General features: G+C 35.0%; 1 protein-coding gene across 1 annotated transcript in view; it reads right to left on the reverse strand.

The window, feature by feature from the left end:
• Positions 1 to 12,415, reverse strand: part of NDUFS4 (NADH:ubiquinone oxidoreductase subunit S4) — a gene marked incomplete at its 5' end in the record, with an annotated part of 30,572 nt that extends 18,157 nt beyond the window's left edge. Inside the window, 3 exons of the mRNA XM_079548293.1 lie at positions 6,532 to 6,610; positions 10,926 to 11,128; positions 12,410 to 12,415. Coding sequence (XP_079404419.1) covers positions 6,532 to 6,610; positions 10,926 to 11,128; positions 12,410 to 12,415 — 288 coding nt within the window. The remainder of the gene's footprint in view (positions 1 to 6,531; positions 6,611 to 10,925; positions 11,129 to 12,409) is intronic.
• Positions 12,416 to 13,387: the final 972 nt, after the last annotated feature.

Here is a 13,387-nt window from a genome sequence, read left to right on the forward strand (position 1 = left end):
ACTAAGAAAAAAAGAAAAAGAAAAGCGATGTTTTTAAAGATTATGTTTTGCAATAAAGATCTCAGACACACTAATAATGACTATAAAGAGTAAAAGAGTTTGAGTATTTAATTCAATGCAAGCCGACAGTTTAATTAAATATTTGTGATTCAAGCAGATGCATTTGTATTTTTATCTGTGAACATTTAGCTTTCTTTTGAATATTTCACTTGTACTGAAAGCAAGCATTACTTCTGAAACACTCCCAGAATGCAGCTTTATGGAAGATGTTGATCTAATTGAGGAGAAAAACAAACAGAAAGAATACAACCTTCAAGAAAGAAGTTCAGGGGGAAAAAGAAAAGAGGAAAAGCATAATAATAGCGGTATCTCCACCTGAAATCCACAGAGACTGCCATCAAGGTATCTATTCTTTGAATAAAACTTTGCCACATCACAGAATGTACATACAAGGCACACAAAATTCTCTAAGCTACATTCCTCACCTAAAGAGGAATGCTGTCCTAAATGCAATTCTTTATGGTAACCAGTTGAATAAATACTGCAGTTAGAGTGGATTAAATGAAGAAAAGATCATTCTAAATTCTTTTATCCTATTAAAATGCTTTACGAACAGCTTGAACTTATCCTTAAGAAATAACCTGTAAGGAGTTAACAGTATATGAGAAACAAACAAACAAACAAACAAAACATCCACTGTATGCTTATTAACACAGTAATTCTTGGAGAATTCTCGGCTGAATAGCAGTTTCAAGGAAAGAAAATATAGTAATCCTGCCTTTAATAACTGCATACTTTGCCAAGCATCTCTCTTTACTGAATTGCAAAAACAGCTCCTATAAGCAGTCCTTAAATGCAATATCACACTGTTTCACACACAGTTTTGTGTCACATCATTGCATTGTTTTTCAGAGTAAAGCATAGCATATACCTTTGGTTCTTGGGAAAGGCTGTTAGGAATGATCACATTTTGCAAAGCATGCTAAGGTTTTATTTGCTATGTCCTTTATTTCACAGCGCTGTAGACTATCAGATTGATATGTGATGAAGTTTCATCATTCCAGGCTATTTTTCACTTATTTGTATATTTATTTTGAGCTGCAATATCATCTCTGTTTATTATGAGATATATATATATATGTCCATGTACCACTGTTCAAACTCAGAATGTAAAATTTCACTATTTTCCATGCCTCAAGCAACACTGGGATTTGGACGAATTCGTACAAGATGGCTTCACCCTGAAAACACTGTGACGACTGCTAATAATGCAGCCTTACAGAAAAAATGAAGCAAACTATTTCTGCAACTGGTTACTGAATGTCCACGCGTGCTTTCTTCCCCTTAAGATGTTTGTCTTCTGAGAATCCTACTGATACACTGTTGCTCCTGGATTATCCCATAGAAAGCACAATAGACACTATTTGTTACCTATGGACAGCAACAAGGAAGCTACTAACACTCCTGGTCCCCAGTTCACAACAGTTACTAATCAGTTTTGGTGTAGGCTGCTGCAGTATGTAGCACTCACTACCCTTTTGAACACAATCTAGAAAGTATGACTCTGAAAAAGCTGACATATTTTCTGCACCAAATTTAACTTATATTGTAGCATACAAGGTATCTTAAATAAAAGTTTTGTAGAAATTTGTCTACAATGAGAAGGAAATCGGCCCTCCACTATCTTCAGTAACAAAATATCTGAACCATGATGAAAAAATTCACAGTATAGAAAAAGAAAAAAACAGCCAATTTTAGGACAGCAGCTGAAGTATCAGTTGCATTACTGCAGTTAGCCTGCCATTCCTGTACCACACCCCATCCCTATATACTACTGCCATGCTGCAGAAACACTTTTGTACCATTACAACTGCACTTGATAGCACACTTCTTGAATGCTTAACTCTGCGCAGCAATCCATTCTATCTCATTTTGGCTTTATACAGAATATAAACATCTGTAACATGGCTAGAACTAACTGCTGATCTGTAACAACTGTTCTACAATATTCCTAGAATCTCTCAAGTAACCAAACTCTTCAGCTGCACTTTGATTTCATTTTTGTTTTGAACCACACCATTTACTGGTGAAATATGCATGCTGCTATTGAGATGCAAAGCTTATTTTCTGTGAGTTCTAATTTTGAAATATTATTCATTCAACCACTACAGAAAAGTCCATTTAGTGATAAATATTTGAGGGTAATAGACACAGAAGTGTCTAGGCTGTGGGTGTCCAATTTTTGGGTTGCCTGGGCAACGCTGAGTGAAGAGGAATTGTCTTGGGCCACATACATGTGGGTCATTCCAAAAGTAATGCCTCCTATTTATTTCCATGGAAACATAAGATACAAAGAGTACAATAACACTGTTGGATAGAGCAAACCCTTAGCTGCAAAACACTATTTTTCAGTACTATCACCATCATTAGCTATGCATTTTTGTTAACAAAGAACAAAAGCCTGCATGCCACATTCAAAAACTGCATCAGCAGAGGTGATCTACTGTCACCACTGCCAAAATGCACCACCACTACTGGTGCTCACATCCACTACTTGGTCTCCATCAACATTCAGCAAGTGTCAATGAATGTCAGTGCATGCCATTCTTTTCCACATGGAGAAGTTCAGTGACACAACTTAGTTTCACATGCACTTCCAAGTCAGACATTGTTATGTCAGACTGCTCTTCTGCTGCCATCCATTACACAGCATTAAAATGTACTGGAATACTGGTGGGGAGGTTCAGTCTTTGTTGCTATACCACCAACATCTGCCTCTGATGTTGTGGGCCAGCATCATAAAATAGAAGGCATTATTTTCAGTCCTCATAAAATATATGACATAGTTAACATACATAAAGGTTAGAGAATTTATTTTAATTTTTGATTATTATTTTTTTTTCAAACATAAGAAAGATAGCAACAGAACCATTAAACTAGGTATTTGACCTCGCTGTCAAATCATTGAAACTAATCCATCAGACTGGTTTGATGGCAGTGGTTGCAATACTTCAAGATGTTCAGTAGAGACTTGTTGAAATTTTACTCTTTTCTGAACTTCATTCTTGACAGCAGTTGTTCACAAATGTATGTAATGGCAAAACGCGATGACAAGAAAAAGGTATGATTGTAAAGTGAAGGGTACTTCTTTCTGGTAAGGGAGGTCTTATAAAGTCTGGAAAAGAGAAATGATCAAATTTTTATTGCAACTCTATATATTCTATTTGGAAATTCACAGGTAATATATTTATTTTCACTGAAAATGGAGTCACAAATAAAAAATTAATGATTTTTTTTTTCAAATTTGAAATTTATTTTCAAGACCAAAAGCCTTGGAAATCAAGTTACTTCATACACACAAACAGTTAAATTTTTTAGAACACTACCTGAGGGAAATTTTTTGCCAACAGCCTTTGTCCTCTATAGCCCATATTTCCTAATGCAAGCAGGGTCTTGAGGGACTGCTTTTCACCCAGCTATTTGTCCAGACTCTTAGAATATGACCTAATTCGTGGCCAGAGATCCAAAATATGACACAAGAACTGTATTTTTGTTTAGCTTTGTTCAATTTGTATTACACTATTTGGATTTAGCTGCTGACTAAAATTATTTTATTCAACACTCGCAAAAAACAACCAATAATTCAGGCAAAGATACTGTTTTTTGAATGTGTTCTATGTAAACTGAGCATATAGCATTGATAAATCCTTTTTTTTTTTCTAGTATCGACAACCCTATACTTCAAATTCATTTTTCTCTGTTTCAACAGAACTAACTTTTCTGTCTTATTCAACACGTGCTGGACTGCAGGCAGAAGGCAACTGGCTACCACTTATGTTATGATACTTTTCCCCCTTCTATTTCATTTGTGTTTTCCACGAGAAGGAATATTTTGTTCCTTTTGGATTCAAGCAGATTCTAGGTAATTCAAAGGAATCCCCGTCAATCAGGTTCTAGTTAATGTGTATGCTCATGTAGGAATATGAAGTCCACAAAAGTACTGAACATAGACTCAATTACAATAACGAATTAGAATTTTGTAATAGCCACAGTGTTACTCTATATTAGCCTTGTAATCATGAACTCACAGAGGAGATGAGTTTCCAAATATGAGTTACAGAAGGAATACAGCAAATGGAAAATCATATACATTTTCTGTCCATTCCTGCATCTTCTTTCTGATACATACAAAAGCTACCTGTGAGGTGGTGTCAGATTTAAAATATGCATACCGTATCATATGTAACTATATAAAAAGGGTAACAAATTCACCAAAATATAATTTAATGACTCCCAACCATTGATGCCTGTATGTGGCAGTAAGAAAAAGGAAGGCTTTTTAAAATTAAATGTTATTTTAAATACTGCTTAATCACAACTTACAGTGAAATAGTAGTTTTATTATACCTCACAATGTCATTTAAAAAATTACCTATTAAATTACTTGCAATGTAATGTTAATTAAAATTAGGAAATATGCTGAAAAAATCTAAAACATATTAATATCATACTCTATTTATACACATGGTTTAACACATATCTAGATAAATTCTGAAAATCCTGAAAAAGGTGAAAACCACATTAAACCTCATTGTGAAGGCCCTCTTTTCTAATGGGATATGCAGTTTTGCTTATTAGTATCAATTACTGGACATTTTATGGTACTAGGAATAATTATTCAAAGACTTATCTAAATATTCAAATGAAACTTTAGAAAATCTACTCTAATTTGATATCATTTTGTTTCAGGCCCAAGAATCTGGGGGAAAATATTTGTGCACCCAGAATGTGCACTTCTGTGTGAATTATTACAGGAAAATACCCTTCAATCTGACATTTAACCTAATATTCAAAATAGCTGGGGATTTAACGACCATTTATTTACATGTTTCTACAACTGACAAGCAAACGGTGGACTTGGAAATGATCCAATGGCTACTAACATCAGATCTCGAGAACATCCCAATGACTATGAGAGCCTTCAACTCGATAAGAACACACAGAGATGTTAGAAACAACCATGCCATTTACAATTCATTTACACTAATACTGAGAGAACAGGACAGTTGCATTTCAAAGTAGTATCACTTTAACTCAACCATAAGGATAAACTTTCATTGCTAGACAGACAAGGTAATGCAAAACCCTACCTTAGGATAATGTACGTGTAACTACAAAATGGAAGATAAAAGAGTATCTATTTTGTGGGTCTGCCTTTGCACTGCAATCTCTTTCTGATTTACGTAATCATCAGAGGTCACAACAGGGAAATCTGATGGTATAAATTCAGGTATTATAAATATTCTACTTAGATTTTTTTATACATTAAAGAATACTGTTACAATAATCAAATTTAATTTATAATATGTTTAGGGAAATGTAGATCTATTGACATGGTGCATCTTATTTACATAGTGACTCATTAACTCCTGCACATTAAATGAAACTTCCTGAAACCCAAGTTATGCAATGAGATTAGCAAGATAACCATCCTAGTAAAATATTTTTCCCTTATTTTTGAACCTAGGATGATGTCAGAAATTTTTAAATATAGAAAAAAAAATTACAAAAAAATATATATTTACAGATAGGTAGAAATTATTATTGCTAAATGTAAATTACAAACTGAGAAATAATAGTCCTGCATTGTTGTCAACCTAGGTGCATTTTTTTTTAATAATCTGTTAACCTTCAGCTGTCTCAATGTGTAATGATCTCTAAAATGTTCCATTTAAAAATACAAATCCCAAATATTTCTTTTTGTTTGTAAGTAGTTAACATAGCTTCAGGATTACAAACAAGCAGATACACTATGAACTGTCTGGTACATATGATGGGAATTTTTTTTCCCTGAAGATTCAAAAGTGATATGAAAACCAATGAAAAGCATGCTTTTGCTGTGACGCATTCCCTTCAGAAGTCTTACAAAAATTATACTATTGAATAATGTAAACATAAGTGTCAGGTTGCATCTAGAGTAACAGACCACACATTATGGAAGAACTTACAAGAAAAGATTGCCAAATTTCTGATCTGCTACTGATTAGCAGAAGAATGTTATGCGTTTGTTCCTAGTTGTAATCCAACCTTCATGCATATTCAAAAGCTAGAGTATATGTACATAGCAACAATAACCTTGCATGCCTCTTTATGCACACTATTTTGTAATACGGGTCCTAATGAGGATAATTTTAGGAAGCTGGCAAATTCGGTATGATTCCACTACACAGAAAAATACCCAGATTTCAAGAAAACTTGTTATAAATTACAGCTCACACTGATCCTTGACCACAATGTAATAATAAACAAGGTACTCATCACTTTATATTGCTTAATACTTGGAATGCCATATTTCCTTCACATAGTTGTTTTACTAATGCTGCCTTTTAAAACATGTATGAAGGATTTTTGCTTTGTAGTTCATATTTGTATGGCTTTCCTAGAAGAGCACAGAATACCATTCTGAATGCCTATTGTGTAGAAATAACCCTGAAGGCTGTATCATAGCAGTATGCAGCAGAAAACCCTTACCAATTTTTCATCAACTGTGATGAGTTGCGTGTCTCGAGTTTGGTCCTGTGCCAGCCGCCATGTGGAAGTGCTCAGTGACCTGCAGTGCAAGACTTGAAGTTAAAAAATGATTCATGCAATGAGAAAATAGAGGCAGACAAATCTTACATAAACAAGTTACTTTAACAATATCCGTCTTGTAAAAAAAATTGAAGAGGGAGAGATGAGGGCACAAAAATCCTTTTTCTCCCCAATTAGTTCTGTCTGCTGAGTTTTTGGCAGACTCCCACTTAGCAGTTCACAACAGGCTGCACTTTATGTCAGCCTACAGGCTCTCTGTCACAGAGAGACTGCCAGTGGCAAGGACTGTACTGCTCTATATGAATGTACAGTAGCTGGTTTGTCACGAACAGACAGAAAAATACAAGGCTGCTGCAAGTATTCTGGAACTCAGATCCTTAAAATGATGGCATCAGAAGAAAAAAATCCTGAACCTATTTGTAATGGGAAAGCTCCAGTTCCACACTTCAAAAGAGAACATTAACTTTTTTTTTTTTTTTTAAGCAAAAAGAAAAATCAACAAACAGAACAAAAACTCAAAGCTAATAATTCAAACAAAATTTTCTGTCTTTGAGTAGGCAAAGTTCACAACCATTTTGCTGCATTACTAAATCAGTACAGTCCAACTTATTAGCTTCCAGGAAATGTGATTAATCTTTCTTCATAACTGCTAAACCTGCAAGGTACAAATGGAAACAGTGAATCCAATCCCACATCACTGAATTAAGAAACAGAATTTGCTGTTAGTTTGCATTATGTCAGCGATGTCAGGATTAGGCCTTATGAGTGCAAATCATCTTTTGGCAAAACAATGCAACAGCAAGTGAAGCAAGCCAGAAAGCACAATTCTCTGAGCTAGTAGTGTGCTTCATGTTTAATTAAGGTCATTTTAAACAAACGAGGCACAAAAGTGCAGGAATACAAACAACTAACCAGGGGCTAAGCCACTTAAGTTCCAACTGTTCTTCAGAAGATTACTCAACTTGGGAAGCCAGACATACTTGCAGATGCAAAAGAACTTTTAGATTTTGCCTTTGGGATGCTTACGACTGTACTTCTAGTGATTTAACAGTACTATCTTTTGAGGAAACCATCCACAATTGTCTTCAAAAAAATGGAACAGCTTTTTAATAAGAATTACAAGAGTCTCAGAAAATCTGCAACACAGAAACAATCTCCAATCCAACTATATAGTAACTACTGAACAGACACTACTTTAAAAGGTATACTGGGATAACTAACATGCAGTCATTCAAAACCTGTAGAATTACAACAGCATACCTTACAAAGCATATCAGTAAGACGGGAGAACATGGAAGGTGTAGCTAAGGATAGAGTCCCAGTGATGCATACGCCTACTCATGTCTTCCAGTTTTAAATCTTTCACCAGTTTTTGTGGATTCTGGTGACAGTGCATTTCATAGGTTCATAGAACGATGTAGGTTGGAAAAGACCTTCAAGATTATGAAGTCCAATCAGCAACCTGATATACAAAGTCCCATCACTGAGCCATATCCTTCAGAGCCACATTTGAAGATATGAAAACAATCACTTGGAAACAAGTATTACAATGCTACATAGAGAATAGCTGCAACTGGATGTAGAATGTTAACTAAATGAGCATTCAATTTTCAGACAATATTGGCATGGCAAAGTTCTGAGGAGGAAAAACTTACACTGGAAAGGAATTTGAAATTAATCACTAAAAAATAAGTCACAATAACATTGTAAAACAAAGCAAAAATTGAACTCAACAAATAAAGCATACAGAATCACACAGCTTCATGACATGGACAAACATGCATTTGAAATGACAAAAGCTGTAAGGGCACTCAAAAGAACAACACAAAGCTTTTGAGGAAGCCAAGGAATCCAAGAACTTCACATCCAGATGACAGCTATTCTGTTACCTCAAAATCTCTGTTCCAGAAAACTTCTGGCTTATCACAGCTCTCATTTTTCAGTTTGCACATATCAAACAAGTAAGTCATAACAAAGGATATAGTAATTCTGCAGTATGCTAAAAAGATGCTTGTAGATGCAACCATTGCGCTAAAACAGGAGCACAATGCTTGACTTCCAGAAGCAAGCAGCTGAGAAGCACATTATTTCCAACCTCAACCAATGCAAAACATTGTAATGGGAAAAAAAAAGTTTATCTCCTCATCTCAGGAATTTTAGTACCAAAACAGCATCCCACAGTTATTGTAGAACACTATATGATGTGGTGTTTACTCTATTACATAGTATCTGGCCAAAGAAAGATCATACAATCAAACTGTAGAGAATTGCTGAGAAAAAAATGTGATATAAATCAAGAAGCTTTTCCTTGCTCTACGAAAAGGTCTGAGGAAAACATGAAGGGTTTGAGTTTGCCAGGATTGGAGTAATTAGGCTGATCAGAATCACACATTTTCTTTGTAATACAAATGCAATTTGAACAAATTCTCAAATTGAGTTTGAGCCAGCTTTTTAATATGAAAAAGCATTTAGCAGCTCTAAAAAGCATAAAAGCCATGCCCTTCCAAAATTATTTCCACTCAGATTATGCCATCTGACATACTTTTTACTCAGGTGACTGCTCATTTTAGAAATTTCTTCCTTTGCAGAAAAGATAAAAATTCATACCATTACAGTTGAGAGGGAAAAACACATATATGCAAAAACCCCATCAGATAAAAAGTGGGCAGAATCTTTCTCTGTGATACTACTACACTGCACACAGGATGAGTTAATGTTTTTGCACAAGGTGTCTCTGTCAGATGGGATAAATTGGAAGGCATCCCACCTTACAGCTCTCCATGATGTTTAGCTCTCTTCTTCAAAGGCAGATAGACAGTTTTTGCTAACAAGTCAATTTCTGCTCCTTTTCACCACTTCAGAAAAAGTTCACCTATCCCTGGAATTAGTAACCCTCTTCCCTTAAATATCATCTGTCTGCTGAGGTCTGAATTAAAGGGAGGTTGAATTTTCTTTAAAAACTTTGTAATTGAAAACTGTTTGAAAACAGGTACTTGGACAGACAAAGAGTTTGAAGCATAAGTTCATGGAGGACTCTGTGTAAGAATACATAAAACATCAGCTTTGCTTTAAAGATGACAGACTCCTGGTGCTATCATTTGTTCCATCTGTCATAGGAAAGTATCCTAGAGCATAGAAATATCAGCAACTTGAAACTATCATGCAATCTGAAATATTACTATTTAAAAGTTAATAAAAGTGTTACTGTTTCCAAGAGAACTTATTTCATTTTCACCAAGTTTCCTTGCACAGTTTCCCCTATGCCAGACACTAAGTTTAGGAAGGAAACCTCTTTCCCATAAAGCCTCTTTTGAAACTCCCACAATCGTAAGTATCATATCATCATACATATTTTCCCTCACAAATCAGTCATACAGTCTTGACAATACTTACTTAACCTTTAAATTTAATGAATGTATGACCTAAATACCTCAAGTGACTACTCCATCTCAACCTTTTATTCTATCCCCAACAATAAAACAATTCTCACAAGATTTCTAATTAATACTTAATTGTGCCTACATACACCCTGAACCTTAAGATGGCTTCTCTGACAAACCAAACTGCAGAAGTACAAAACATACTTTTTATTATTTCAGCTCCTTGTGACTCTCCTATCTTCTCATTTCTGGAACTGTAATCTGCTTTTCTCTTTTTTTTCTTTCTAAGCAACTTGGCTTAACGTCATCGCATTTTGCCTTTTTCAGCTTCTTAGGCTTTCTTTTTCCTCTGGCCAAAAATCTCAGGTTGACACCACAAGAGGAGAAAGTCCCATTTCCCACTCTGTTCCACAATGAACCAAACACTGATTTGAAATTACTGTACATAGAATATTTTAAATAAGTATATTAGTATTTTAATTCTAAAGTTCAGAAACCCCACAGAGAGTTTTATACATAACAGCTAGTAACAATCAAGCTTTCTATCTTCTAGGTTCATTAATCTCCCATCCAAAATACAGATCAGACAAACTTCCTTCACACTATCTATCAAACAAAGTCAGATGAGACTCCAAGCTGGCCAAAGCTCCACTGCGGATCTGTGTAAGCATTTTTCTTACAGTGAGTTCCCTACTGATGAACAAACAAGCTTTAAGTGCAAAAGCTGGGGCTTATTAGAATAGTTAGCCTTTTAAAACAAATGAACAAAAAACTCAAAGTGACTTAGACAAAAGTAAAATTAAGGTTTATTAAAAAGTCACTCATGTCCTCTCTGATCTTCCTAGTACTTTCCCACACGCTCAGTATGAGGCTAATCAACTCTGTAGCTTCTTGGACTGTAGGAAACCTTACACAAGTTCTTCTAGTCTCTAAGAAGGCTTTATTTCTGCCAACAAGGAGGCCTGGCTGCGGCTGCTGGAGACGCATCTGGCACCAACTCCCTTTTCCTCAAGGACATTTCCTCTCTTAAATATTGTCACTGTATTAATGGAAGATACCTGTTTTGTTCTTTGAACATTAACACGAACACAAAGGTATCTTTGTCTTTCCACAAACACAACTAACTTGGCACGAAGCTGGAGTAGGTCCATCACCATCTAGAACATCATTTGGTTTACAATTACAAAAGTGATATTTCCTCCCTTCCCTTCCCAAATGTGTTGAGCATTTGAATTCCTTGAATCTGATCTACAAGATCCTGCATAGCTGTTTCACACTATCATCATTTAATCATTTCTATTATTTAGGATCATTTCACTATAATAATGTCTGCATTTCACTTAAAATACAACTGTTTATAATACAATTTAGCACGAGTCTAATCATGGCCTACCTCAGCATGAAGTTTATTTTAAGATCTGCTATAAAACAGGACACTTAAATTACATTTCTGGGTTTCAGTGTTAAGAATTTTCAAAAAGATAGGGTAACTTTTTCTTCCCTAACACAGTCCTTTAGAGAAGCATTATAGACAGAACATTACATCCAGACTGGATTATTGTTAGGACTCGTTGTTTTAAAATCTCACAGCATATTTAAAGTTCTTTTATACTGAACAAAGAGAGAGGAATAGAAAATTGGCAAAGGGTACTCTACACGGTCTTCTTGGTAAATATTTGTAAAAAAAATACTTTCCCATCAGCTCAATAATATTGAATGAATTAATGATGAATACAACTGAAACTCTGTATTTGTAGAGTTAAAAAATTCAGTAAGTTTAACTTATTTTGGAAAAACCATGATCAGCTACCCACATGGATGTCTTCTACAGGAAGAGGTCACTCCTCTTCTACAGTCAGTAAAGACACAGATCGATTCTGTAATTCTGCTGGACAAATGGAGGGGCCCATTATGAAGGCATATGAAATTCTTCTATACTCAGTACAGCACGTTCACCAGTGCATAGTCTCTTGACTACCCTACCCCATTACATAACAAGGAAACAACAGAGTTCCTTGCTTATATGGACATATGTCTCTTCTTCCATTTCTGACAGTAGAGGCCTCAGCTCTGCTGATACCATTAATTAGTTCTGTTGAACTGGAACAACCAAATAGTTGAGCACAGAAATTTTCTGTGATACTAGGATAAAGGAAATTAAGACATTTGGCTTAAACTTTTACCTTAGTAACTTTGGATATCTATAGTCAACTTTTTAAAATTATCAAACATGAAGTTTTTAAGAGTCTGCTAACAACCAGTATTTAACACCCATATGATCTGTTTATTTAACCACACAAGCTTAAGTCTTGCAGAACAGGATGCCAGCCACAGAGGCTCTGGAAATCTCAAAAGAAATACCCACAAGCCTAGCAAAAGGTGACAAGCAGCCATATTCACAAGGCATGAGTTTGCCTTCCACAAAGAGCAACACTTACCGGCATGTTATACAACACCAATATACAAAAACTTATATTTACCTGATCTAATCTAAGAGTTGAGACTGAATTCATGGCAGGAAAAAAAAAAGACTCCTTAACCTCTTTGAGCAACACATCTGACTGTTTGATCTATTAGCACCCCCTTTTGGTCAACTGTTGGAGATATACTAAACAAAAAGTAGATTCTATGGCACACATAATCAGATCACAGCATAGCGACAAAAAAAAAAAAAAAAAAAAAAAAGTCCAAGAGAAAGACTCATGAAAAATGAAAGTACTCATTAAGAATTAAGTCTACATGGAGTTTTAAGTAATCTGTAACTGAATGATCAAAATGACCAGCAGGTGTGTATATATGGATGCTGCACCAAGCCCTCTGACGCGCAAAATAGGTAACCATTCTTAGAAAGCCAATTTCTTTATTATTTATGATTATTATGGCATTTATTAGGAACAACAAAATTTAATTTACATGGTTTATAGTCACCATAAAAACTGAAATTCTGAACAAGTACAACATGGAAAAACTGCCAGGTCAGAACTCTCCACAGCACCCAACCTAGCCACATGCTGTAATTTAATAAACTAAAAACAAGTTAGTATAATGTTCTTCCACGTATAATGAACAGGTCATCAGTGACCTGTTAAATCATTTCAGATACAGTTCAGATCATGACATTCAAGTCTAATATAATGCATTTTTATACAGAAGGCTCATAAAGCTGAATTTGTAGAAGATAAAATACAATGGGATGATTTATTGGTAATAGATTTATTACTGAAATACTGCAACTAAAGTGACAATGACTTATCAGACTCAATGATACTATATTTCATCCAGGATATATTTATTATTCTTACAACATAAACAAAATATAGGATAGTTTATAATACCAAACAGTCCATGTGGAATCCATGTGGTTCTGTTTTGTAGTATAACCTGCATGAATAGCTTCTGGCTTTGGAGGTGAAGCA

Source organism: Tetrao urogallus, assembly GCF_951394365.1.
Source record: "Tetrao urogallus genome assembly, chromosome: Z".
In the NCBI taxonomy this organism is placed as follows: Eukaryota; Metazoa; Chordata; class Aves; order Galliformes; family Phasianidae; genus Tetrao; species Tetrao urogallus.